The sequence below is a fragment of the Sinocyclocheilus rhinocerous genome, unplaced genomic scaffold (assembly GCF_001515625.1).
Source record: "Sinocyclocheilus rhinocerous isolate Xijiao unplaced genomic scaffold, SAMN03320098_v1.1 scaffold4561, whole genome shotgun sequence".
Taxonomy (NCBI): Eukaryota; Metazoa; Chordata; class Actinopteri; order Cypriniformes; family Cyprinidae; genus Sinocyclocheilus; species Sinocyclocheilus rhinocerous.
In genome coordinates, this window is record NW_015657966.1 from 374,322 (window position 1) to 401,838 (window position 27,517).

General features: G+C 35.4%; 3 protein-coding genes across 3 annotated transcripts in view; 2 read left to right on the forward strand and 1 right to left on the reverse strand.

The window, feature by feature from the left end:
• The window catches only part of LOC107721803 (enoyl-CoA hydratase domain-containing protein 2, mitochondrial-like), a 13,568-nt gene extending 11,247 nt beyond the window's left edge, over positions 1-2,321 (forward strand). The window contains exons 8-9 of the mRNA XM_016529969.1: positions 1,893-1,991; positions 2,095-2,321. Of these exons, the coding sequence (XP_016385455.1) occupies positions 1,893-1,991; positions 2,095-2,172 (177 nt within the window). The 3' untranslated portion in view covers positions 2,173-2,321. The remainder of the gene's footprint in view (positions 1-1,892; positions 1,992-2,094) is intronic.
• A 2,204-nt stretch (positions 2,322-4,525) lies between these two features.
• On the reverse strand, positions 4,526-19,624 carry LOC107721807 (protein zyg-11 homolog). Its single transcript, XM_016529975.1, has 16 exons — positions 19,259-19,624; positions 17,317-17,482; positions 14,691-15,205; positions 12,909-13,154; positions 12,646-12,786; positions 12,363-12,539; positions 9,986-10,050; positions 9,052-9,151; positions 8,467-8,517; positions 8,219-8,380; positions 8,067-8,114; positions 6,876-7,073; positions 6,738-6,790; positions 5,379-5,476; positions 5,113-5,292; positions 4,526-5,006 (listed from the first exon to the last, which is right to left on the reverse strand). Exons 1-16 carry the CDS (start codon positions 19,259-19,261, stop codon positions 4,990-4,992), a joined length of 2,220 nt encoding a protein of 739 aa, XP_016385461.1. The 5' UTR covers positions 19,262-19,624; the 3' UTR covers positions 4,526-4,989.
• A 3,063-nt stretch (positions 19,625-22,687) lies between these two features.
• On the forward strand, positions 22,688-25,348 carry LOC107721808 (cytochrome c oxidase assembly factor 7-like). The gene is made up of 3 exons (XM_016529976.1): positions 22,688-23,064; positions 23,159-23,299; positions 24,419-25,348. Exons 1-3 carry the CDS (start codon positions 22,959-22,961, stop codon positions 24,859-24,861), a joined length of 690 nt encoding a protein of 229 aa, XP_016385462.1. The 5' UTR covers positions 22,688-22,958; the 3' UTR covers positions 24,862-25,348.
• The last annotated feature ends 2,169 nt before the right edge of the window (positions 25,349-27,517 follow it).

The window sequence follows — 27,517 nt, forward strand, 5'->3', positions numbered from 1 at the left end:
TACAACATATACAATATATATATATATATATATATATATATATATATTTGTGTGTGTTTTTACAATATTTTTACAATATATAATTATATTTTAAAATATATATATATATATAAAAAAAAATATTATTAGAAAAAAAAACTTTTTTCTATTTGAATGTATTTCAAATGTAATTTTATTTCTGTGACCGCAGTCACAGAAGAGCAGCATTTATTTGAAATATAAATCTTTTGTAACATTATAAATGCCTTAATGGTCATTTTTGGTTAATTTAATGCTACCTTGCTAAAAAATGGTAGATGTGTCTATATATACAGTATATATCATTTATTTATAATCATTTTTATATATATAATTTTGTGAAGTAAACATCTACAGATGGTGTATATGGACCCTGTTTATGTGTGTGTGGTTAATTTGGCAGGGTTTTTCATTATTTGATAAGTGTAGCTTAGAGATATGATTTGTATGCATCTATGATTATGTGTACGCTTATGTTTGTATGTTTCTGTGGTTATGAAATAGTTTGCATACTAGTTCAGCTATAGCCACAGGCATTTCATTGTGTACTTGTGCTTTAATCTCATTTGCGTCATGTGACACTGTACTGTCACATGGGAGCGTCTCACATCATGACTCAAGACGACAGGCTGGCCATGAATATGTATACCCTCAAGACAGACCTGGCTCAAATGTGCCATTACAGTCTTCCCTCAGGCCCACTAGTGTCCAGAGCACACATTTAACGCGATAAACAACGTAAATGGTACAAAAGACACGTGCGTAATCAAGTGCATGACCTTGCAATTCATTGCCTTTGGAGCGAACCTGAAAATATGTGTCATATCGTCGTCATTATATGACTTGGCATGTGGATTTGTGGAACTGGAATCTTCTGTACTGTACAAAATTATTGCGTGACAATGAGAACATCCTGCTTTTCTGGTTTTCCCCATGATTGACAAGTCATTATATTAGATTAAAATGAAGATGTCCTATTTCGGTCAACGTGGGAACGTCATTCAGACACGTCAGGCCACAATAACGCTTGTCTGCACTTCTGCCCACCTGACTTAACTGTATCATGATTATGTGACTGTGCCTTAGACAGATACAGTGCAGATTGTACAGTTGCAGTGAAAGATAATAAACAGTGGCCTGTATTATAGGCAGACTTACACTACCGTTTAAGAAATGAATACTTCTATTCAGCAAGGATGCATTTAATTGATTGACCGTAAAGATCTTTGCATTGATACAAAAGATTTATGTTTCAAATAAATGCTCTTATTTTGAACTTTCTGTTCATCAGAGAATCCTGAGAAAATGTATCACAGTTTCACAAATGTATCACAAATCAGCATATTAGAATGATTTCTGAAGGATCATGTGACACTGAAGACTGGAGTAATGATGCTGAAAATTCAGCTTTGCACCACGGAAATAAATTACATTTTAAAATCTACAAAACTAAAAAAAAGTGTTATTTTATATTGTAATATTTATTATTTAAATAATAGTTTTATGAGCAATAGTAATAGGAATGTTGGCAAGAAGTACACAAATTATTTTTTATTTATTTTTAAAACATAATATATTTTTACAATAATACTGTTTTACTGTATTTTCGATCAAATAAAAGCTGCCTTCGTGAAACATTATAAAAGTATTATTTTTAATGTAAATTAAAAATAATAAATTAAAATGACAATTATTTTTGTACTTCTTGCCAACATTCCTTTTAATATGGTTCATAACTGCTGTTAAAGCTAAAACTAAAAACTAAAAGTGAATCAAAAAATAAACAGAGTAAGAAAAATACCCTAGTAACTACAGAAAATGAAAACTGAAAAAGTGTTTTGAACAGAAGATTTATTTTTGTTTTCCTCTCTCAGGCTCTGATTGCCGTGCGAATGGCTAAAGTAGCCATGAATCGAGGCTCTGAGGTGGACATCTCTTCAGGAATGGCTATTGAGGGAATGTGTTACGCCAGGGTGAGTGTTATACATAAACCATATGAATAAAATCTGCACAATTTCATTTTGTTGCAGTATTTTGTGTGCTTGGTTTAACTGTGAATGTTTTGTGGTTTCTCAGCTCATTCCTACACGGGACAGACAAGAGGGCATGGCTGCGTTTATAGAAAAGAGGTCTCCAAGGTACATTGGAGAGTGAAAGTCTATATCTGCAAAACACGTTTCAAATCCACATGGTACTAGTACAAACATTCTGAACATGCTGTACTTGCGTTACTACATTGTACCAAGTGTTGGGTTTCAATTTCCTTTGAAATCTGAGCTTTGCAATGCGTAAAAATAACTGCCACAAATAATTTAAAAAGGACTTTGTCATGGTCTTCTTTTTTTTTTTCTGGATAGACCATTTTCTCTCAATTATGAAAATACAGAAAATAAAATAGTTTAAAAAAGTAATTAACCTCTTAACTGTAACCCCCCCCTCCCCTTTTGAACATAGACATGAAAGTGCACTATTCAGACTTAAATTGTTATAATTCATGAACGCTTTTGAATACAGACCTAAGGTTGATCTCTTTTTAAATAAGACAGTGTCTAAATGAGTTATGTTCCAAATTTGAAGTTGATATTAAAAAAATTGACGTTCCTATGCAATTTTGTTTAGGTGTTATACCACAAACAGCCATTGTTTTTTTCTGTCACAAATGTATAAATGTCTCTCTCAGTATTAATTCTATCACAAAATAACCACCAAATATGAAATCTTGAGACTCAGACCTTTCCGGCGATATGTATTTTGTCAAGATTATAAAAAGTTTTGATTCCAAAAGACCGTAATACATTTTGTTATATGACTCCTCCCACTAAGGGGGAGGAGCCCGCTAAAAGATATTAAAGTACCATTTCTATGGTAACGCAATGTCCGATTTCAAAATGGTTTTCATAGGATGAATTTTGAGGTTTTAAGCTTTCTTTATGATGATTACTAAAACGTGATAGGGAAAAAGCAAACGAAAAATAATTTTTTGTGACAAAGGTCAGAACTCCTGTTATGAAGTATATGTTTTGAGGTGCACTCTTATCATAAATTAATCTACTACTGTTCCTACCTAATTTTTTACAACAAATAGTGGTAAAATATATATTTAGGAGTCTTAGACCTTTCCAAAGATACATAGTTTGCCATGATTAGATTAGGATTTAATAATCATATATTGAAGTAAACTTAGTGACCGTTAAGGGGTTAAAAATTAAATAAAAGCATTCTAGAAATAAAAAGCAAACTGAAAAACAAAGTAAAATTTTGAGCTAGGATATTCTTCAAATTTTAAGGATACTTTAATTTGAAAAAGATACTTTAAAATGAATGTATTAATAAAGATTAACAGCAGACCGAAGCAGCAGGGGTTTTACATTCTTTATTCCCCAAACATAATTTGCATAACTGTGAATCTGAGCAGCAGTATGACACTAGTTTACTCTTGTTTTGCTGCTCAATCCACATTCTGAGTGAGGAAGAGAACAGTAGTGTGGCACAGAACCGAAATCTGTCATGGAGGGCCACATACATGCCTAGGGTCTCCACGCTGGGCCTGTAGAGTTCTGTGAACTCATTTGGTCCATTTATACACCATTTAACGCCAATATTTGTTAATGTCGAAGCTGAATCCAAAAATGGACATTGTTGTGATGTATTTCAGGTGTATAAACCTGGCCTAAGTTGCCAAACAAAATTTGAATTACAGTACAAATTATAACAAATACTTATATTTCATGCCATCTGCAAGAACAGCTGCATGCATCAATAAGATTTTCTGGAGCAAAGCACATTTCCTGGAGCATCTATCTCATCATAAAACATGGCCCAGTTACGAACAGAAAACCAAATAAATAACCAAAAAAAAGGAAGCATACACATCCAGGGAATTGAAACATTTATATACAAAAAAAGCTTCGTTAGATCACTGGAACAAATGGAGTATCATTTTTTTTTTATTGCAACTTCAAACAAGACAAGTTGAACCTGCTGTTTAACAGCTTCATTGGCGTTAAATTAAATCAAACTTAAAGTTCAATGCAAGCATGTTTCGCAAAAAGGCAAATCCAATGACTTTTGGCAAATCACCAGCGCTCCAAAGATGCCACGATCAGAACAAAAATCTTCTTCTTGATTTTTTTACAAAGGTGCTTGTACCTTTTTTACAAGGTTTCTGAGGCAACAATCCATTTATTGACATATTCCTGCAAAGGCAAAAGCTTTGATTTTAATCATCTCCACCAGTTTCGTTTGCTTCTGAAGAGCTCCGGGTTCTTGAGGAATCTTTCGTCTTGAGCTTACATGATGTTCAGTCCACTTAGTACTATTTTTGGAAACAAACTCAAATCTGGATCATAATACTTTGCGTGCAACACCACACCATAAACATTGTCATCTGCCACCGTTTTTATACAGTCTATAAAAATAGATTTCATCCCTAAAGCTCTCATGCTGTTCAGTGTGTTGACAAGCGGTTGTCTCACGTTTGTACACACAGATCACACTTTTTTCCCCCCCCTCTCTCACACATGCAGTTTAACATATTCCACACTGAAAGTTACTAAACAGTTCATGTATTTCCATGTAACACAACTGTATCTGTTGTGTCTTTATATTAATGCATTTTATGCCCAACAGGACAGAAATCTGTCAAATAAATGAAATTTCCTAAGGAGCTGCATCCAAAATCTGAATATGCATACATAGCAATCTGATGCACATGCTCTTAATACACACATGCACAAACATATAAACTCTCACATACGTCCCACGTTTTAACATAAACACTCTCTGAGCTGCTGCCCGTCTAAATAAACTTTTCCTCAGATCACGGAGACTTATTTCTTATGTCAAATAAATAACGGATTCCGTCGTGAGCAGCAGAGCGTCATTGTCATACGGATGGGCACGAGTGAACACATACACATACAAAAAGCTTCCAATTTTTTATGGTGTCCTATCCAGAGACCACTGATCTTGTCATGGAACGTTTTTCTCTGGAAAACAAAGAGAAATATGGAATAAATAAAAAAATTACAATTGAAAAGAAACAGTTCTGTCATTTCAAAACCGTTTGACTTTGGTTCTTCTGTGGACATGTACCTCTATGTGTGTGTATTTTGGGCGGTCCTGTGTATCCTGTGCGCGCTTTGTGGCGATGCAAGCTGTCAAGGATGCTTTCAGCCAATCGCAGCACGTCGCCTTGGGTTTTGGGATGTGACCTCACGGCCTCTAGCTGCTGCAGTCCTCCCTCCTCCAGTAACATGCTGCAGTACCGGCCCGCTGCATTCATGAAGGCAGAAAGGGAAAATAAAATGAACACAAAGTCTTTGGGCTTTGGAGCGTTGGGTTTATGGTGCTGATCTCACCATTTTTGCTGCAGACGTGCTGCATGGCCCATGCGGCCCACAGCTGGACTCCTGGGGTCTGGAAGCACTCCAGTAAAGGGAAGAAAGGGTTGAACGACCTGAAAAAGACACAGAGAGATGTACACTAAACACTTGATCTCTTTATAATACCGGTACTATAAATCTTTTTCATTCTAGTGCATAGTAGAAGAGCGCTTGAAAGGGGTCTGCACAAGCATTAAACTGAAGCCTGAACCCAACGAGTCTCCTAGAAGCAAGACCACCATGACCTGACTGAACACTAGTGTCATGTCAAGTGTTATTGTTAACTAAAACTATTATTTTTTATTTTTTAATGGAAATAAAGCTGAAATAAAACAAATATTAAATGAAAAACGTAAATGAAAATTAGAAATGTAAAAAACTAAAAATAAGTGTAATAACAGGGAAAAAAATGGAAATAAAAATAAATAGAAATAATTAAAAAAATAAAACATAAAATAGGCACATAAAATTAAAAATTCAGTTTAAGAAACTAAAATTAAATTAGGAAATTAAAATGAAAACTGAACATAATTATTGTCCATTATTCAAATATTAATAAATACTGTAATAGTATCTTTAAAATACAAAAACAACACTGCTCAACACAGCCAGTGCTGTCAATGTTTTAGTTAATAACTTCATTTAGGAAAAGCAAATGTCTTGTTGTTACCTTGTTGCCATTTTTGTATTATTAATGGACATTTTATGCATTTTACAAATTTAACATCATATATTAAATGTTTATTGATAAAAATCTGTACCTTAAATTTTATTTAGACATTTAGTAGCACAGTAACAGATTTTTTTGTACATTTAAGTACAAATTTTGCATGACATAAAATAAATAGAAAAATAGTATTGCATTATTCAATTCATTCCTGTGGTTCAAGTAACATTTACTTAATGTTGTCTTTCACTGACTTTTCACAAAAAAAAAAAAAATCATATTTATCTTATAATATATTTTTAGACATTTTTTAAAATAAATTTCAAGCCCAAACTCAACACAAGCTTGAGGATATAAGAGCCCTATGAATCCATTTTACTTTTAATTCTGTGTTTTCAGTTTAAATTTTTTAGGATGCTTTTTTAATGGTTTAAATACATTTTAAAATGAAAAAGTACATCTAATCAACTGAATTCAAAACTTTAATAATGGATTGAAATTTCAACAGTAATAGTGCTCTACAAAAACATGACCAAAACCTTGCTCGACCCGAGACCAGACCTGGCAAACTCTGTTGTTGAGTAGCAGACCCCTTTAGTACTCGACACTGTCCATGCTTCACATTCAGTGAAGCATGTTTTTCATGATGTGGTTTTGTCATTTCTCACCTGTACGCTACCATCTCACATTCCGGCGATGGCCACTTCAGAATCGCTGAATGCTGCGAGAGATACATAATGATTAAACTATTTACTCGGGCCTCTGGTGCAATAATACCCAAATACCCAATTTGAGCAAGCACGCACCAGTTGCTCTAGCAGTGTGGTCCTGAGTGACAGGTCGAGGGTCCACACCTTCTCGCCCCGTGAGGTGAGGTGGGCCAAGATGCCTGCGGCAAAATAACTGACCTCCACCTCTGGACTGTGCAGCAGAGAGCGAATGTGATCCAGAAAACTTTGAACCATCAGCTCACCGTGCAACTCCCCCACCTCGGCGATATTATTCTGAATACAAGCGAAACAAACACATTCAGAACTAGACAAGATAGAAAAAGGACAATAGCACAGGGGACCACAGCTCCAAAAATACAACTGAATGCAAAGTGAAACAGTCTCATTATACTTTCTAACTAAGGGAAACTTTTTGCATAATCCCTCAGCATGGCTTCCTTTGACACGAGAAGGCGTTTTATCAGTGCTGCCCACAGCTCCAGAATCACTCTCCTCAATTCAATTTCACCAGAGCAAAACACTGCAATATGTATTTCCCTCTCCAGTGCATATCCAGCACAGAATTACTGGAGGCTTGATACAAAAAAATGCTTCTATTTGATGTTATATATGCTTCTAAAAAATAATATGCACGCACACACGCACGTTCAAAAGTTTGGGGATTTTAAAAGAAGTCTCTTATGCTCACCAAGGCTACATATAATTGATCAAAAAATAACAGTAATATTGTGAAATATTATTACAATTTAAAATAACTGTTTTATATTTAAATACATTTTAAAATGTCATTTATTCCTGTGATGGCAAAGCTGAATTTTCAGCAGCATTACTCCAGTCTTCAGTGTCACATGATCCTTCAGAAATCATTTTAATAGGCTGATTTGCTGCTCAAGAAACATTTATGATTATTATCAATGTTGAAAACGGTTGTGCTGCTTCATATTTTTTGTGGAAAATGTGATAAATTTTTTGTTCACAAATTCTTTGATGAGTAGAAAGTTCAATAGAACAGCATTTATTTGAAATATAATTTTTAAGGAAAGTCTTTGTCACTTTTGGTCAATTTAATGAATCCTTGCTGAATAAAAGTTTTAATTTCTTTAAAAAAAATTGTGAAAAAAAGTGATTATGCGATTATATATATATATATAATTATTTATGTGCTACAATAAAAATGCTAAAATTAAAACTAATTAAAATAACATTTTAAAGTTTTTGAATCCCACATTCTCAATGTGAAGTTTTGACCCCCCCACTGTTTCTTACCAGTAAACCCAGGATCTTCTGTTGAATGGACGACTCTGATGGAAAGGACTGGAAAAACAGAGATATTTTCAGATGAGAACTTCAAGGCAGGTTTTTAACAAAGTACAGTTATGTTCTTCCAAAAATTCTATAAAAAGGTTTGAAGTGTTTACCTCGAGTACTTTGATGAAGAGCTCTAGTCCCTGGTTCTCTATGAAGTGTCTGCAGGTGGTAGGAGATTCATCTGTGAGGTTCCACAGAGCACTGAGTGTGAACTTCAACGTGGCGTCCACGATACCCTGACACGTTTTCTGCCGCACAATGTGCAGGAGTTGCTATGATGTGAAGAATGTGAGAGAGATAAGAATCACTATTCCTCCCATTCAAGCGTTACAAATGTTAAAAAAAAAAAAAACCTTACCTTTACGATAAAAAGTTCAGCTCCTAATTGTGCAGTTTGCTCAGTGGACAACTATTAAAGAAACACACAAAGAGTCGAGTTAGGTTATGGAAAAAAAATAAATAAATAAAAAACTATTGAAGTCAACTGTTTGGTTATGAACATTCTTCCTCTTCTAACTTCAAGTTGTTCCAAACCTGTATGAGTTTGTTTCTTTGAGTTTGGAACAACTTGAGGGTTAAAATAAATGACAGAATTTTCATTTTTGGGTGAACTGTCCTTTTAAGCGCAGCCTGCTGTGACGCCACAATCGTGTTGCACTGTGGTATATGGAGCTGCCTGAAGTGTACAAACGAGTCGACTCACTCGAGGTCGAGGGTCTGTCCATATAAACTTCCCTTATCCACTTGACGAAGTGGAGCGCATTTCAGAATGGTGACTGGATTCCCCCAAGGGGAAGTGCTGGCTGACACAGAGAATCTGTCACTCTGCATTTCATGATGCATCACTGTGATAGAATGTTCTGAATCTCTTCTTGAAGGCTCCCAGCTTATGTTTACTCTCTACGGTTAAACCTGTTCTCAAGCGCCGACTGCACCTGCTCACCTTGGCAGCAAGGATGGAGATAATAGCCACAGCCATCCTCTGCATGTTCTGATCCTCGTGGTTACACAGCCACTGCATGACCAGCTTGGCAGCTTCAAACCTGAACAAACATCATATTTTATCCACATAAACTGATGTGACGTTTAAATCCGTCAACAAGACAACACACTACCAGTTTGAACCGAAAGCATTTATCTGATAACCTTTTCATCTAAAATGTTATTGCATTTTAGAAATGTTGTAAACAGTCATGAGTAGGTGTGTAGACTTTGTGTATTTACACAACAGAACTGCTGAATTCTACATTCTGATTGGCTGATACACTTGCCAAGGGTGACAACTGTCTGTAATCACACAGTTTCAAGTTAACAGTCTACATACGTATTCTTTCGACATACTTTTTAACAATACTTATATTCAGCAAGGATGCATTAAATTGATCAAAAGTGACTATAATATTACAATTAATGTTAGAATCTTAAAAACAATTAGCAGCACAACAAAACCGGCATATTGGAATGATTTCTGAAGGATCATGTGAGACTGAAGACTGGAGTAATGATGCTGAATAAATTACTTTTTAAAATATATTCAAATAGAAAACAGTAATATTACTGTTTTTACTTTAGTATTGCTGTTTTTATCAAATAAATGCAGCCTTGGTAAGCATAAGACACTTTGAAAAACATTTAAAAAGTCTTAACCTCTAACTTTTGAATATGGTAGTTTCAAAAAGCAACAAACACAACAAAAGACCAACAGATATGATACTGCTCATGCAAAACAGATGAAAATAACATGCACATTTAGATTTCTCTTTCTAAATTACTTTAATATGTATTGATATTACCTCAGTTATTATTAGCAGCTTGATAAAAACTGAATAGAGTGATTATTATCATCACATTTTTAAGCAGAAAATGAAAAGTGTTACCTGTTGAAGGGAACCTCCTGCAAGATTCGATCACTGCATAGAGACAGCAAGCAGTTCTTCTGCAGCTGGGGGGTGGGGGGGGAAACAGAACAACTGTTCAAAGGGAAATCATTGTTGGCACCTGTAAAACCTTTTCCTCATTCTTGAAATGATGTATCATCATGGGGAACTGAATGATCGTGTAAAATGAGAATGTTGAATGTTCTCAGGAAGAACAAATGCTTATTGTGTGAAACGAAGTATGTGAGCCGAGTGGAGTGGCAACAATTTCTCCTGCGCACTCCAAGCATTCTATAATCACTCCGCTCCGGGTTTAGCATTTCCCGCTCCTCGCTCCACTGATCAGAACCCCTGCTCCATGACGAAATTTGTGGCTAAAGCATTTTTATACGTCTGTTCAGAACTTTTCTGAGGCTGGGACTGTAAATAGTGTTCTATGCTAGTCTGTGCAGCCAAAGGCAGAACAGTTAGCATGTTTTGCTCAAACTTTTGCCATGGCGTTAGAACTGGTACACCATTGTCGCTTGTGAAATCAAAATGACGGCACCGTGGGTGGAAACTTACAGGGGTGGTAATATTATAATGAGATCCCTTTGCAACGTCACTTTTGTTTCGTTGCACACGAAATCAGACGCGCTCGTTTTTTCAGACGCTTGCAGAAAAAGGCTTACCAAAACAAAGTTACTGGGTTAATCTTTTTCACGTTTCCTTGGTTGGTAGATGCACCGTGGACCTGATTATAGCGCTTAAAACCTGGAAAAGTCAGATTTTCATGATATGTCACCTTTAAACGAAAAATAAATACACTATACTAGAAGAATAGTTTTAACGTGGTTTTTGGAACACTACAATTAGCCCAAGTCTATATTAAATGGCTGTTTAACTCACTTGTCTGTGCAGCGTCTCTCTACTATGGCGAAGCTGAGGGTTGAAGTTACTTCAGAAACAGAAAGAATATGCTGTAGCTTTTCCGCCTTTAAGCTGATAAATCACAGGACAGCGTTGACAATTTTCGGCACTCCTGAATGTTTCTATGTGCACGCAATCTGTACGTTATGAGCGAGCTTGTGTGTTGTGCGCGTGTGCAGCAATGGAGCAGCACATTCATTTAGAGTGGAGATTAACTACCTGTACCATAAACCGTTTTAAAACATGATTTCACCCAATCAGTATTGAGTATCCACATGCTACAAACAAACATGCCTGAGATATAACCTCCCGCTATCTATCTGTCAAGCTAGTTAATGATGTTTAAAGTGTGAATTCTTGATAACCACGCTCCGACTTTCAAAAAAATCCACTCCTCGTTCCAGGTCAAAAATCACGCCGCTCCACTCCCACTCCACTCACATACTTTGGTGTGAAAAGTCTACTTCCTGTACAAGTGTTGACACAATCATGCTGACAAGTGAAAGTGACCTGACTACAAAATACATTCATCATACCATACAATCTAATTTATGAATCCACTGAGGGAAACAATTTGAGCCGAATAATATTGAAATATTCAAAATATACTAGTGGCGATTTTGCTTGTGATGTAAAAGCAACATAGTAAATACTGCAGTGATATTAATCTGTTTTTCCTAAATGCCTTTAAAGTAGTGTCATGTTAAGATGCTTAATTCAGTAGTAAAAAGAGCATTTGAGTCAGTGTTATTTTAATATTATTTATATAATATTATAGTATATTAATATTTTGAATTAACGTTCATTTATATATTTTCAGGTTTAATTTTAATTTTAATTCAAGTTTGAATAATTTTACTATTTATTTTTTAGCTTTAAATTGAATTTTTTTAAATTTATTTTTATTTCAGTTTTAGTAATTTCTACATTTCTAATGTTTTTATTTTTAATATTTTTTATTTTAAACAATTATTGTTTTAACAATAACACTCTTCTGAATAGGTAAGGTTGATTTATTCCCATGGATATGTGCAAACTGTCCATTTCAATAAATGAATTCAGTACTAAAAACTATTAAAAAAGAAATAATTTTTTAAAAATCAAAATATAAACATAGCTATATAAATAATATAGAGTATAAAATATTGATATATTCACATATAGTATAAAATACAAATACTGCTGAAGTATCAATATATTCATGCATAGTAAATTAAATGAGTAAATGTTATTCTTCCTTGTGTTCATTTAGGGAAATACATGTTTTGCTTATTATAAACTAGATTTATAGTGCATATAACATTTAGCATTAAGCATTTAATGTATTTGGCAACAAAATTAGAGGAATTATCTTTTTTTTTTTTATCCCAACTTTAAGCCATCTCACAGAAAATACATTTAATATTCTCAGCTATAATTTTATTTCGGCTACGATGGGCTTTCTACATTTAGTCTTGTTTTTACGTACCTGCTGGTGGTTGGGGAAGGTCTTCATGGCTTCGAGTAGCAGCTGTGTGACGTTCCCCAGGAGTCGCACAGGGATTCCAAAGGCCAGTTCCTGTTTCGTGAGGTTGAACACACAGGCACTGGCTGCCAGCTGCACGTTCAGTGTGGCCGGATGATTCTTCATCCCTAATGCTACCAACTGCAGATCGAGAACAAAAGAAAAGTGACGAGCAGGGACATGAGGACTGATATGGAGAAATGCAGTGACCTTTGATTCATCACTCAATCTTTGTGAGTATGCGTACCTTCAGGATGTCAGGTCGTGGTTTCTCAATGGCGTGAGTGAGGCTGAAGAGGTGGAAGAGAGCTTCTCTGACAAAGCCCTCTCTCTCACTGTATCTTCTCAATGCCTCACAGATCTGAGTCTCATTGGCCTCTCCAGTCACCTGCAAAAACAGAAAAATAATCATGATCTTACAATCATTTACAACATCTAAAAATAAGCAGCAGGTAATGAGGATAATGTTGCATTTTTCAAAACATCTTGCTGTTGTATACGAGCACCTACCTTTAAGCTGCCCTCCCCAGACAGGAAGTCAGAGAATCCGGCATCGGTGGCCAGCAGACCAACGAAGGTCATGCCCGGTCTCGCCTCCACGAAAGCCCTGACCGCTGCATCAGTCACCTGCTTGCGGCCCGAAACATCCAGAGACACCAGCTGGGGCAGGATGCCAGGAGTCTCCAGAAGCTGCCGCGCCACGTCGGATGTGAACTGCTTATCGTCTGAGATATCAAGGTGCTGTAAACCCTCCAGCTGGAGAAACAGAAAAACAATGTGCGTACAATTACATATCATCATGCAGAAGCACAATGACAAACTTCCTAGCCAGAGAGACAAGTTTCTTGAAAGTCAACAAATTAATTTTGTGCTATTTATTTGAAAATACATTTTCATTGCAATACGCAGCTACAATGACTTGAATATAGCTCTTCTTTAGGCCAAATCACACTGCACCAACAGACACGTTCGTCAGGTTTTGTCTGATTAGATACAGGTTTTGCCGTTTGTCAGCCTTGGAACATCTGAGAAGTGATGTACTGTATTCTGTCGGCTGTCGGTGCAGTGTGAATATATATATATATATATATATATATATATATACAGGTGCATCTCAATAAATTAGAATGTCGTGGAAAAGTTAATTTATTTCAGTAATTCAACTCAAATTGTGACACTCGTGTATTAAATACATTCAATGCACACAGACTGAAGTAGTTTAAGTCTTTGGTTCTTTTAATTGTGATGATTTTGGCTCACATTTAACAAAAACCCACCAACTCACTATCTCAACACATTAGAATACGCAATAGCCAAAAAACATTGTATGGGTCAAAATGTGTGTGTGTGTATATATATATATATACTTACATACCTTTATATCTATATCTAATATTTAACAAAACTGCTTCACTGCTTATTAATATTAAATAATTAAATTAAGATAAATATTTAAAAGCTTGATTTTTTCATCTTTGAAAATAAATTAAGGCAAATGACTAATGTCATTTTACAGTTAAACTATAAAATGTATTAAACATTCAATTTTACAGAATAATAGTATTATTAACAAATTATATTAACATTTTTATTAAATAACATCAAAAATATTCATATTATTATTATATTGAATGGGTCAAAAACTGGGGGAATGTGGCCTATGAAAACACAAATTCATAGTCACTGAAAGTTGTTCGAGTTATTTTTTTATGAGTATAACCAATTTGTCCCAATTTAATTAGCCCTTTTTTCTAATATCATGCAGCCTGCAGACCCTCTTGACCGTGTCAAGATCAGTAAGTCTATGAAAATATCAGATCATTTGACATTTTTATGAAAAGACAAGCATGGCTTAGGTTGTAAAATGTCATGTGGTGCAACTCCCTAAAAACTTCATGATATTAATGAATTAATAATTCATGTCATTTGCAAAAAAACAAAAAAAACTAAAAACTTTTTACATTGAAAATATATTTAAAGATATAAATGTAATTTTTAATTGAAGGTTACATCACATGACATTTTTAGAGACATTAAATTATTTATGCCTTTGTTTCTTGAATGACACAAAAAGAATGAATTAATAATTCATGTCATTTGCAAAAAAAACTAAAAAAACTAAAAACTTTTTACATTGAAAATATATTTAAAGATATAAATGTAATTTTTAATTGAAGGTTACATCACATGACATTTTTAGAGACATTAAATTATTTATGCCTTTGTTTCTTGAATGACACAAAAAGGGAGTCACCTCAGTGACCTCAGCATTAAAACAGATGGAGAGCTGACCTGACTGAGCACAGCCAGCAGTTGAGCGGTGGTCATCTCCAGCCTCTTGAGCTGGTGCACGGTGAGGTAGCGTAGTCTGCTTCTCAAGCCCAGGAGCGGGGTCAGGTTCGTCACTGAGGTGTTGGAGATATCCAAACTCTCCAAGCGAGGCAGCGTGCACACGTCCACCAAGCCCAAGTCATAGAAGTCGACACTGGACACACTGAGTGCACGCAGCCCCTGCATGGCACTGAAACAGCGACAGCTGGGCTCCTCCAGAGAAGACATGGTCAGGCCATTCAGGACGAGCCGCTGCAGACTCTCCTGCAAGGTTTTACTGGATGATAAACCTCGAAGGATGTCGGGAATGGTGAGGTCAGCGTTGACCCGTGAAGCATCTAGCTCCACGAGGCGGTGCAGGCAGAGGGCACGGTGGAAGGCCTCGGCGGAGATGCGCGCGGTGCGGATGCAGGCGTGACGCAACCGGAACTGCTGGCAGCTTCGGAAGATTCCCACTGTGCTGTCATTCAACAGGCCTGTAAGAGAATCATTATGTTTTGAATATAGATTCATTCATTTCGTCTGAGCCGACATACAGCATAGTTAAAATTCCAGCTCGAGGTCCTTTGCAGAACCTATTCCCCCTCTCTCCGCCCATGCTCGTCTGTCTGATCTGTACTGTCCTATCCAATAAAGGCCAAAAATATAACTTTAATAAAAAAAAAAGTTAGTTTCATTTAATTAAACTCACTATGACAGGGCCTGATTTACCCCAAAATGTTTCTTGCTCATGTTCTTTTCCATACAATGAAAGTGAATAGGGATTCAGAATCAAAATTAGAGATTGCAAATAAATGTTACTGTGAACTAAAACTAAAATTAAAGTATTTTTAAAAAAACACTTATTTTTTTATTACATGAAATAGAACTGATACAAAATAAACGATAAATATTAGATAAACTAAAATAATATACAGTATATTAAAAATTAGAAAAACTTGAAATTAGAAATATTGCCTTGGCAATCATTCAAGTACTAAACTTACTAAAAGTGAAATAAATATTAAAGTTCAGGTTCAAAAAAACAAAAACCAAAAAAAAAAAAAACATGACAAAAACAAAATTACTAAAACAAACTAAAATTTTGGAAATAAACTGAAAAATATATTAATAAAAAGCTAATTCAAAATGAATAAATAACAATATTTAATAAATAACACTAATTTAAGGGAGGCTCATTTTAATAAATAATGAGTAATGGTTTATAGTACTTTAATTTGAAAGTGTGTGTGTGTATATATATATATATATATACACACACACACTTTCAAATTAAAGTACTATAAACCATTACTCATTATTTATTAAAATGAGCCTCCCTTAGACCGCTGGCCACAAAAGTAAGTACACACTCAAGTGAAAATGTCCAAATTGGGCCCAAAGTGTCAATATTTTGTGTGGCCACCATTATTTTCCAGCACTGCCTTAACCCGCTTGGGCATGGAGTTCACCAGAGCTTCACAGGTTGCAACTGGAGTCCTCTTCCACTTCTCCATGACGACATCACAGAGCTGATGGATGTTAGAGACCTTGCGCTCCTCCACCTTCCATTTGAGGATGCCCCACAGATGCTCAATAGGGTTTTATATATATAATATTATTATTATTAAATGGAATCATTACACTGAATTGGAACCAGAATCATTCAATTTCATTTTGGTCTGTTCCTTACACAAAGCTTCAGAAGATTCAGATATAGCAAATGTGTCATGTGAACTACTTTTATGCTGTTTATTCTACTTTTTCAAGGATAAAGGCCCTTTCACATGGGACGCGGCAAGCGGTGGAATCGCCACGCGGCTGCCGCAATCTATTACACTTAAAACAATCTTTTCTATTTTTCTAATAGGCAGTTCAGTAAAACGTTCACTGATTGGTTGAAACCGATGCGACTGCCGCTGCCGCTCACAAAAAGATAAAATATTTTTATCTTTGGCGGCACCTGCCGCGAAGGGCCGTGCCCGTGGAAGCGGCAGGATTTTGGGTGCACGAGCACCGCTTGCGCTCCGCCAGCGAAACTGCCCGTGTTTTGCCGCTTTCCGCATGTCTCCCATTGAGAATGTACTAGACACTCGCGACTGCCGGGTACCGTGTGAAAGGGCCTTAAGGGTGAATAAATTATAGTGTAACTTTAATTCTTGATGAATTATTCCTTAAGCTCCAATTGTCAAGGTTGTGTCTTGTTTTACTGATAAACATTTAAAATGATTTTTTCTGTCCTCTTGATGATAAAATTGTTTTTTAAAGGGATAGTTCACCCAAAAATGGAAATTCTGTCATCATTTACTCACCCTCATATTCTTCCAAACCTGTATGACATTTTCTTCTAAGGAACATAAAAATATTTAGAGAAATGTCTGTTTTTTTATTTATTTATTTTTTATTACAAACATTCTTTAAATGATCTTCTTTTGTGATCCACAGAAGAACGTCCTACAAGTCTGGAGTGACATGAAGGTGAGTAAATGAGTCTTTATTTTTGGATGAACTATCAGAAATATCGAACAAACAATCATTGTTCCATGTGCAGAAATGTCATCTTAAGTTTGTGAAACATTCCTTGAAATACAGGACGGCTCGCTCTCACCCTCAGTGGCCATCTTGCAGAGCAGTTGGTCGGCCAGCTCCTGCGGGAAGACCAGCGGCTCACGGAAGGAGAGCGAGCCGTCATCACGCATCTCACAGAAGAGCTCCAGCCTGGAGCTCACCAGAGTCATGCACAGATCAGTCAGAGACGGCGGGGATGCCTCGTCCTGCAACAACAACATCAAATCAGACACACCCTCGTGATCTCAGCCCTCATATGCCTTTCTTATCCTAGGCTACTGGTTTGAGAGGTTTTCTTTCATTCGAATGGCTATGAAAAACTCTTTGATGTGTCAGATTGTAAGTAATGACTAAGCTGGTGGTTTTACTTTTATAGACAGCTGAGTGGACAACCAGTCTCTTAAATGGATAATAGATCCTTTCATATCAACTAGGGGGCCACAAGGGAGTGCCAGGGACATGTGGAAAAGATTAGTGAAAAACAGTGTAAAATTTAAATAAATATTTAAATCAAATAACTATATATATACAGTGGGTACGGAAAGTATTCAGACCCCCTTAAATTTTTCACTCTTTGTTATATTGCAGCCATTTGCTAAAATCATTTAAGTTAATTTTTTTTCCTCATTAATGTACACACAGCACCCCATATTGACAGAAAAACACAGAATTGTTGACATCTTTGCAGATTTATTAAAAAAGAAAATATATATTGTGGTTATGATTTAAGAATTAGTCCCCACAACATATTTTGTCCCTTCGTTTTAGTTAAATCCTGACCTTGTTGTACTAATTTGTTCCCTCATTTTAATTAAATCAAAAACCAGTGGAACAAATTAATACAACTTAGCCATGATTTACTAAATGAAGGAACAAATTAAGTCATAGGAACAAATTCTTAATTCGTGGCCACGATTAAACTAAAACGAGGGAATGGAATAATAAAAAGGAGGAACAAATTCTTTAATTCAATATTGCAAAATACAGTACGAGTATTTTTTATGCTATTCTTATTTTGCAAATGCAGTTTCTGGCTACTAATAAGATAATTTATAGTTATTGTATTTGAGAAAGCAAGAGATTTCTTTCTAAGTTACATATAATTTTTTTATAATTTAATGTATATGTAGTATTTTAAGTACATTTTATACCCATAAATGCTATTTTATACTTTTCTGAGATATGAAAGTAAACTAAAAATAAATGGTCGTGAACTATATTACAAAAAGACACAATACAGAATAGCATACTACTTTTAATATATCTGACACATAAAGATGATGATTTTCCGTGGCCACGATAAATATGTTTTTGTCCATGTCATGTTCAGGACGTCATAAATAACATAAATAACAGAAGAAGAAAAAAAGATTTCAATAAAGTTACATTTAAATAAATACAATTTTGATTCAAATAAGTAAACAAAATTGGATTTAAATAATACATTGAACAGTACAATACTATAGCAAGTGGAGAAAAAAAATATGTAACTTAAAAGTTACTAATTTTTTTAAAATTGGTATAGTATATATTGGCAGCAACATAGTTTTATATTATCATTTTCATTTTTACGTATTAGGATAGGGGTCCCTCGCATTAAGATGATCATGTTTTGTGGTCCGTGGGAAACAATATCGAAAAGCATGTAGTCTACAAATTGACAGCTGGAGAAAGTGTTGGTTTTGCTCAAGGACCCAATGGTTCAAGATCATGGATCACCAACCCTTGAAGGTTTGAACCGATAACCTTTTGTACCTAACCTTGTGATCAGCGCAATAAAGAACTAAGAAAACATCGTATAAAGAATCTTTAGACAGTCAGTCATCCCTAATGAACACAATTTATGACCACCAACATGTTACCACAAACCTCAGAGTTGAGCAGCTTGATTTAGAGTACTTTACCATCTGAAGAATGAAATGAATGATCTGGTGAACTGCACACGTCTTCTACATACAGTAGTGTGACATGTAAAGCCTTACCATGGTCTCAAAGAGATGTATTTGAACGGCCTCAAAACGAAAGAAACGCTCGTATTCTGCGGATAATGGCCGGTGGGTTGAGGTGGAGATCAAATACAATCCGACTGAAATGCTCTTAAGCTTCTTAGCCTGTTAGTTAGCCTTCACACATCTGTCTTCAAACATTTGCGGATCCTACTTGTTGGTGATTAAAAGTACACGGGCCGCTATCAGTAACTGTAGCTTCTGTTCCTCGTTTGCATTGTTGTTTAAGGGATCGTATGTGCTCCGATCACAACGTGCTGTCAGCCATTCTGACGGGGTTTTATATCGGGAGGAAAGCGCAGCGACGTCTTGACAAGTAAACAAGGTCGTCACACGGGAAACGGATCTGCATCAGAGGGGGAGGGGCTGTGGGCGGCAGCGACGGGAGAAACGACCCTTTTCGAAGCTTCGAATCAATTGAACCAATTGCTTCGCAAAATGATTCACTGATTCGAAGCGCTCGAAACACCACACGCCGGTGACGCCTGCTGGTCAAAATTGTGTAAATGCGACAAAAACTCAGGCCAAGACATGCAAAAAACAGCTTTTACAAACCCAATGCAATGCAAATGCTTTCTTGAAAGTATAATATATTAAATTCAGTAATAAGTATCGCTTTTTATTTCTCCTCTTTCCTACTACTTGTTTCACTTCTGTTTCACTTTTTTTTATAACCATTTCTTACTATGTGTCCGTAAGTTGTTGTTATTTTAGCATGTGTGTTTGGCTCAGTGTTATTTTTTTTTAGGATTACTGATAAACTAATGTAGTTTGATTTGTATTAGTTCTCTTTTTTAGTTTTAGTTACAGTTGTAGTCATGTTGTCATTTTATTAGTTTTTTTATTATGTCTATATAGGCTTTTTATTAAGTTTTACTTTTATTTAATTTGAGTTATTTCAGTACTTCAACATACAAAATGGAAATGAAATAATATATATATATTGGATGTATTTATATATATGTACATGTATACGTGTGTGGTTGTACATACACATATGTAGTTGTTTTTTGGTGTTTGGCTTAGTGTTATGTTAGAATCATTATTATACTCATACCTTTTGTTCTTTTAATATTTTGAATTGTTTTTAGCTTTATTTTTTTGTTTTCATTTAAATGTTTAGTTTTGAAATGTTGTATGCATTTGTCATTTTTATTTAATTTCTTTTATTTTCTTAAATGTGTGTATATATATAGTATTTATAGAGTTTTAGCTTTTAGTTTTAATTACTTTTTCTTATTTGTAAGTCGCTTTGGATAAAAGCGTCTGCTAAATGACTAAAAGTAAAGTAAAAGTAAATGCAATTAAAATAATAAAATACCATTAAATATGAAGTGTCTGTATAATTTGTGTGTGTGTGTTTTTTTTAATAATTATTATTAATTTGCAGGGGTTGTTTATTTGTTTTATGGAGAGCTTCTCTAAACAGGCCAATAAGAGACTATTAACTACTACTCATCATTTTAATAACACAAATGACAGGTTAGAAATGTCTACAAATTGATCCGAGATCAGGTAGAGGCCATAGACGCTGGTTCAGTGGTTCTCCGCGGCGGGGCGATCTCAATGAACTCGCAGGATTCACGGGTTCACAGACATCATCATCGCCCCCAAACGTTTCGAAACAGCTTATGACGTAACGAAGCCTCGTTTACTGAAATCACGTGACTTTGGCAGTTTGATACGCGCTCCGAACCACTGATTCGAAACAAATGATTCGCAAAGGCTTCGAAGCTTCACGAAGCAGTGCTTCAAAAGCGCCCGTCAAGTGGGCGGGCCTTCGGAAGCTCAACTTATATGTGTATTTGCATTAGTACGAAAATATAAGAACAGTAATATATGTAAGATGATAACAATAATACACTTATAAGAGTTTTTATTTCTTGAGTTTAGGATGCATTTTTGTAAGCACATTTTATTTTATTTTTTTTAGCTGTGAACTACACACACACACACACACACACACACATGTCTGGTCAGCTATCCTTGTGGGGACTCTCCATAGGCGAATGGACAAGTCGAATCTACAGACCGTATTTTCTATTGCCACAAGGGCTCAGTACAGAATAGCATACTAGCACAGTAAATTTAATATTTCTGACATGTAAAAAATTATGATTTTCTGAATTCAGCCAAAGCAAGATTGGACCTACGAAAGATAAACTTTATCTGTGTATTTGCATTAGTACAAAAACATAAAAACGGCTAGAGTAAATACATGACGGTATTTGTAACAATAATGTAAGATGATTAACGACAGTACACTTATAAATAAGTCAGTTACATACATTTTTGACCACAAAGAATATAAAGTTTTGGTAGTTTTATGGTTTCCAAGGTAGTTTAAGGTACAATTTTTGTAGTTTTAGAAGTATTTAGTTTTAAGTTTTCGAGTTTTTTTTTTTTTTTAAGTTTTCAAGTCAAGTTCTATTTCAAGTTTTAAGTTTTTCTTTTTATAAGGCTTCAAAATCTAAGTTTTATTTAAGTTTTTATATTTTCTATAACTCAGTATCGCAACATGCAGTATATACAGGTTCTATTTTATGCTATTCACATTGTAAATGTAGTATTTGGCCAAAAGAATTAAGTCTTAGATTATTTGTGATCTTGTGATATTCAAGACAGCAAGATTCTGGCAGAAATAGACATTTCATTATAAATGACATTTTGTTTATTAATAATTTAATTTAAATGTATTATTTTATATCCATAAATGCTATATTATGCTTTTTGGAAATCTAAAATGTGGCTGTGAACTATTATAAAAAGACCAATTTTAATATTCCTTTATCTATTTTTTTAAATTCATGCCAAACGACTTACATAAAATTGTATCAACAAGTACAGAACAAAAAAAAAAATTGCATTTGTGTATGAAAAATTGCCAAGTATAAAAAAAAATAGATTACCAATGTAGCCCTCTGAATACGGAAATGTCAACCGTTGTAAAGAAAAATCATATTAAAAGTATTTAGACATATTCTGACTTATTTTTCAGAGAAATAGGAACATAACTCGCACCAAAAAGCTTTAAAGGGGTCATATGATGCGATTTCATTTTTTCCTTTCTCTTTAGAGTGTTACAAGCTCTTGGTGCATAAAGAAGATCTGTAAAGTTGCAAAGACTAAAGTCTCAAATCCAAAGAGATATTCTTTATAAAAGTTAAGAGTTAGCCACACCTACCTAAAACGGCTCGTTCGAACACGCCCCCACATACCTACCTCACTATGTGGGAAGATTTGCATAAAGCCGCCCAAATGTTCACGCAAAGAAAGAAAGCGTAACTCATTACACCAAATACACAAAATAATGTTCTTTTTAGCAGCATCATATGACCCCTTTAAGACAAAAACATCCACAAAAAAAAAAAAAAGATGGGCGGGGCCTACGGAAGCCCGTCGGTGACTTTGAGCGAAGCAGGAAGTGATCTCCGGTTTCTGTGCGTGTGTAGTGTGAACACGTTGTTCTGTAACTGTTTATAATTGTGAATATTTGAGAACACGTGTCTAAATTCAGCTAAACGAATCTCTGTGCTTTGAACGGATGCTTTTATTATTCTTTTTTAAAATTCATTTTCCTGCAAGTTTTTGCACAACTAATCAGTGACCAAGGTCAAAAGTTGTGGACGTGAGACCTTCAGCCGGTCAATGCAAGTGAGCGGAAATCTGTTACCACATGGCCGGGCTGATTAACTTCGAGGACGAACAGGAGGTGAAGCAGTTTCTGGATAATTTAGGAGTGGAGTACAGTTATCAGTGTTACCGGGAGAAAGATCCTGAAGGTCAGTTGAGCGCTGTCCCTCTCGCGCGGGTTCTGAACGGCGTTCATAGCGGCTTCACCTGATCCCATTCTTCTGTGTTTCTGGTGTTTGTTAGGGTGTCAGAGGTTGGCAGATTATTTGGAGGGTGTGAAGAAGAACTATGAGTCCACAGCTCAGGTTCTCAAGCACAACTGCGAGGGGAATGGCCATGGAGAGAGCTGCTATAAGCTCGGCGCTTACCATGTCACCGGCAAAGGTAAAGCCAGTATGTATTAGTAGAATTTAGAATAATGCAAATCTTAAAAGCTTGTTCCAAATGTCAAAATCCTAGTAATCACTTTTAGAATTCTAATTACATAATTGTCTTTCATTACTAATATAATTCATATTGGACTGCATAATTGATTGATATGCATGCTCACACAGTTACTATCCACACACAAACAAACACATATACTGAATATTTAATAAATAATACTTATTATTACGTAATTAACATACAAGTGTATTCATATCTAAAAGCTTGTTTCTCCACTGCCAATAAATAAATAAATAAAAACCCTAGAAATTGTATAATTGACTTTCTGTTATTTGTTTGACTTAATCCTAATGGGATCAAATAACTTACTATTTCTTTATTCTTCTTAGAATTTCAGATGATGCAGGTTTGATAAAAATAGGATTTAGTCCAAAATTTAGACATTAAATTATTATTCCTTTATGATTTTTAACAAAACAAATCTGTAGTCAATCAAATTGCTATGATTTTAACGTGTCTACATATTTTTTATTCATATTACTTTCATTTTACTTGTAATATAAATCAAATTTTTTACTGTTCAAAATATAATTTTTTATTTATGTATTTTATCTGTACTACAGTAGACATGCTGAAAATGAAAAAAATATAATTTAAAAGTCTAAAATGTCGAGTGTTTTTTTTAATCAAAATATGTAGGAAATGACAAAACAATAATGACAATAACAAATATGAATGTATAATAAAAATTTACATTTAATATTATATATAATGTATTACTATATTTATTGTAGTTTTATTAAATGTTGTTATGAATGACATATTAAAATAAAAGAACAAAATTCATATGTATGCAATGAAAAAGGACAAATAATTTGCTACGTGTTTGCTTATTCAAAAATCATAAAGAATTTTTTTATAATTAGAAATGAAAGTTATATATTTTAATAATAATTCATATTCCAAAATTAAACTTCATATATATTATAGCTGAACTTTAGAGTATTTATATTCAAAATCTATATTAATAAATATTTGTAAATGTAGTATATGTTAAAAATAAATATATTGTTATTATGTTATATTTCAACAACTGACTGCTTCTTTTGACATCAGGTGGTGTGACGGAGTGTTTAAAGACGGCATACTCCTGTTTTATGAAGGCATGTAACAGCAAAGGGAAGAAGTCTGTGGATGCTTGTCACAACATAGCTCTGCTTGCCCATGATGGGCGAGCCATGGAGGGGGGAGCTGATGCGAAGGTGGCTCGGCAGTACTACGAGAAGGCTTGCGAGGGAGGCTTCGCCCCCAGCTGTTTCAACCTGAGCGCTCTTTTAATCCAGGGATCTCCAGGGCTGGACAAAAACATGCCTCTGGCTCTAAAGTACGCCCTGCGAGCCTGCGAGCTGGGACACGTATGGGGCTGTGCTAATGCCAGTTGCATGTACAAACTGGGTGATGGGACTGATAAGGATGATCAGAAAGCTGAGGAGCTGAAGAACAGGGCCAGAGAACTCCACGGACAGCAGAAAGAACGGCAACTGAAATTTGGGGAGTGAGATAATGTGCCATAGCAATGACAGTTTATTTGGCCTTCCTTTTTTGATATCACTTATATAAACACATAAATTATTTGAATAAGTTCTTTGTCACTTTTCTGTCATAACTGTGATTCATGTCTGAGAGTGATGGTGTTAATATAAGCTAATATTGACAAAAACCGTTGCCACTAGATAACATAGACTGTTAAGGTTAGCATAGATTTTAGAGAATAATGAAACGACTCTACAGTTTTCTAGTGGTCTGAATTGGAATTGAACCCTTGTAAATCAATAGCTTTTATTTATTTTACCAGGTGCTGTGCGTAAAATGGCCACTAGATGGAATCATACTCCAGCTAAACGTCTCTTACTACGGTAACAGTTGCAATGAACATTCATGAACATTTATTATGAGACAGACTTGAATATTTTGATGTTTCAAAATGTCCACTTCAATCCTTTGAATTTACTAAACATAAATGGCATAGTGCAAATCAATGTCTTTGAATTCTTTAAACTTTCACTTTTATTTTTTTAGTTCGGCCCTCAATGCATCCGTTTAATAGTAACATGTATGATAGATAGATAGATTTTTTTATGTGCTTTTCATATAAGTACAAATATGTCCATAACGCCAGATGGTCTGATGGTGACCTCCATGACCCGGTGTGAAGAGGTCAGTAGCCGCTATTAGTGTGGGAACCAAACATTTTCCATTTAAATACCGGAACCAAATGATTTTCATGATGCTCAGCTCTGTTAACTGAACGAACCCGCATTCTTTCGCCAGTTTAAACCGAACACTATTTATCATTGTTAACTGTATAACTGTTGAGTGTAAACCACTTCCCGAACGAATAATGACCCTTAAGACGGTACTTTCAAATGAATCAGAAACCAGCAAGCAGTGTAATCTGATTCACAAACCAATGACTCTTATGAACCGGTTCTTTTCAGTGAATCAAAACCACAGCGCGACCAGTATAGTCTGATTTTCTTTTTAGTGAATCAAAAACATACAGAGAGACCATTAGTGTAGTTCCCAAACGAATGATTCTTTTTAACCTGTTCTTTTTAGTGAACCGTTTTAATTTTCAGTCAATCAAAAACATGTTCAGTGCGAGTGTATTCTGATTCCCAAACGAATGAACCGCGTCACTGCGCTGAATAAACAGCTTTTTTTGGGGGACACAGCATCATTTAATGAATCGACAGCCTGTCGGGTAATATTCAAATTTTTTTACACTAAACAGTAGTTTTGGATTTAACTGTTATTAGAGTTTACACCGAAAAAATGCAGTTTTATAGGAGAAGTCACGGATTTTTTGCGACTCACTAAACCCAATTTATTATTTTCGTCATGTCCGACTCAACATGAGCTTGACTGATTTGTCACACTGTGAGTTTTAATCAGTGGTATTGTATAAAAATGAACAAATGACTGAATTAATGTTACTACAGTTTTGTTCAATATTGTTATTAAAAAATATATATTTTTTGTTCAATATTTTTATTAAAGGTATATATATTGCTGTTGAGGTCTGTAAACTAAATAAAAGCATTTGGCAACAAACTCCTGAGGGCAGAAAATACAATAAAACTGCATCTAAATTTCCCAAATATTAAGTACTAAAAGCAGCTGCAGACTGAAACCACGCCCTTTCTCAGCTCTTCTCCAATAATACAGCAGCAGCATCTGATTGAGCCAGTAGCCCCGCCCTCCATTCGATCTCCTCCAATAACATTGCAGCAGTATTAGACAGCCCGTAGCCCCGCCCGCTGTCGTATCAACGGACACACACACACGCACACGCACATTTGTTGTTCCTACTGGAACGTTATAGGCGCGCGGCTGTTGTTGTTTTATATGGTTTGTATTAGTTTGCCGGAGCATCGCGTGCGGCACGGAGTAACGGTCGCAGCATCCCCGCGCAGGAGTTGAGCACGGATCGTGAAGCGGTGAGTTTGACGCTGTTTAGTTGCTTGTGATGCGCAGTGTGCTGTTATGAGCGGGATGTTAGCTAATAGGCTACAGCAGCAGCACGCCTATGATGGGATTAATAGCGACTGGAACCGCTCCGACCGGCGACACGCTGTTACCGGACTGAAGATGCGACTGTTTAGGAGGGAATTCATGTGCATGTGTGTGTCATGCGATGGCTGCGTGCAGTTGGACGACATTTGCGTGATCAGTGTTCGGTTCTGCTGATAATAAACTAGGCTTTTGCGGCTGGCGTGTAAGTGTGTGTGTGTGTGCAATAATCTGCAGGATTAAGTTTATTCTCGTGGTTGATGGGAAGTGGATCAATGCTGGATAACGGTTGTTTGTCTGGAGGGGGTTTCACGTGCCCCCCACCCCAGTCTGAATCGGGGTGTGACACACACACACACCCTCATTTCTTTCAAAACTGTCCATATTTTCTGCAAACATATCATAGTAGCCACACTTACTGCTGTTGAGGTGGTTTTGGTCACTGCTGTCATCGCAAAAAAGATATTAACAACATTCTGGAACTGTTTGAAATAGGTTTCATATTAAGGTATTATGATTTTACAGTAGGATAATTGTAGTACCTATTCAGTTTTGCCTGCAACTGTGTTATCATTATCAATTTTAATGAAGTATGTGTTTAAAAGTGTTTATTTTTGTGCGTACTTTTGCACATTTCAAAAC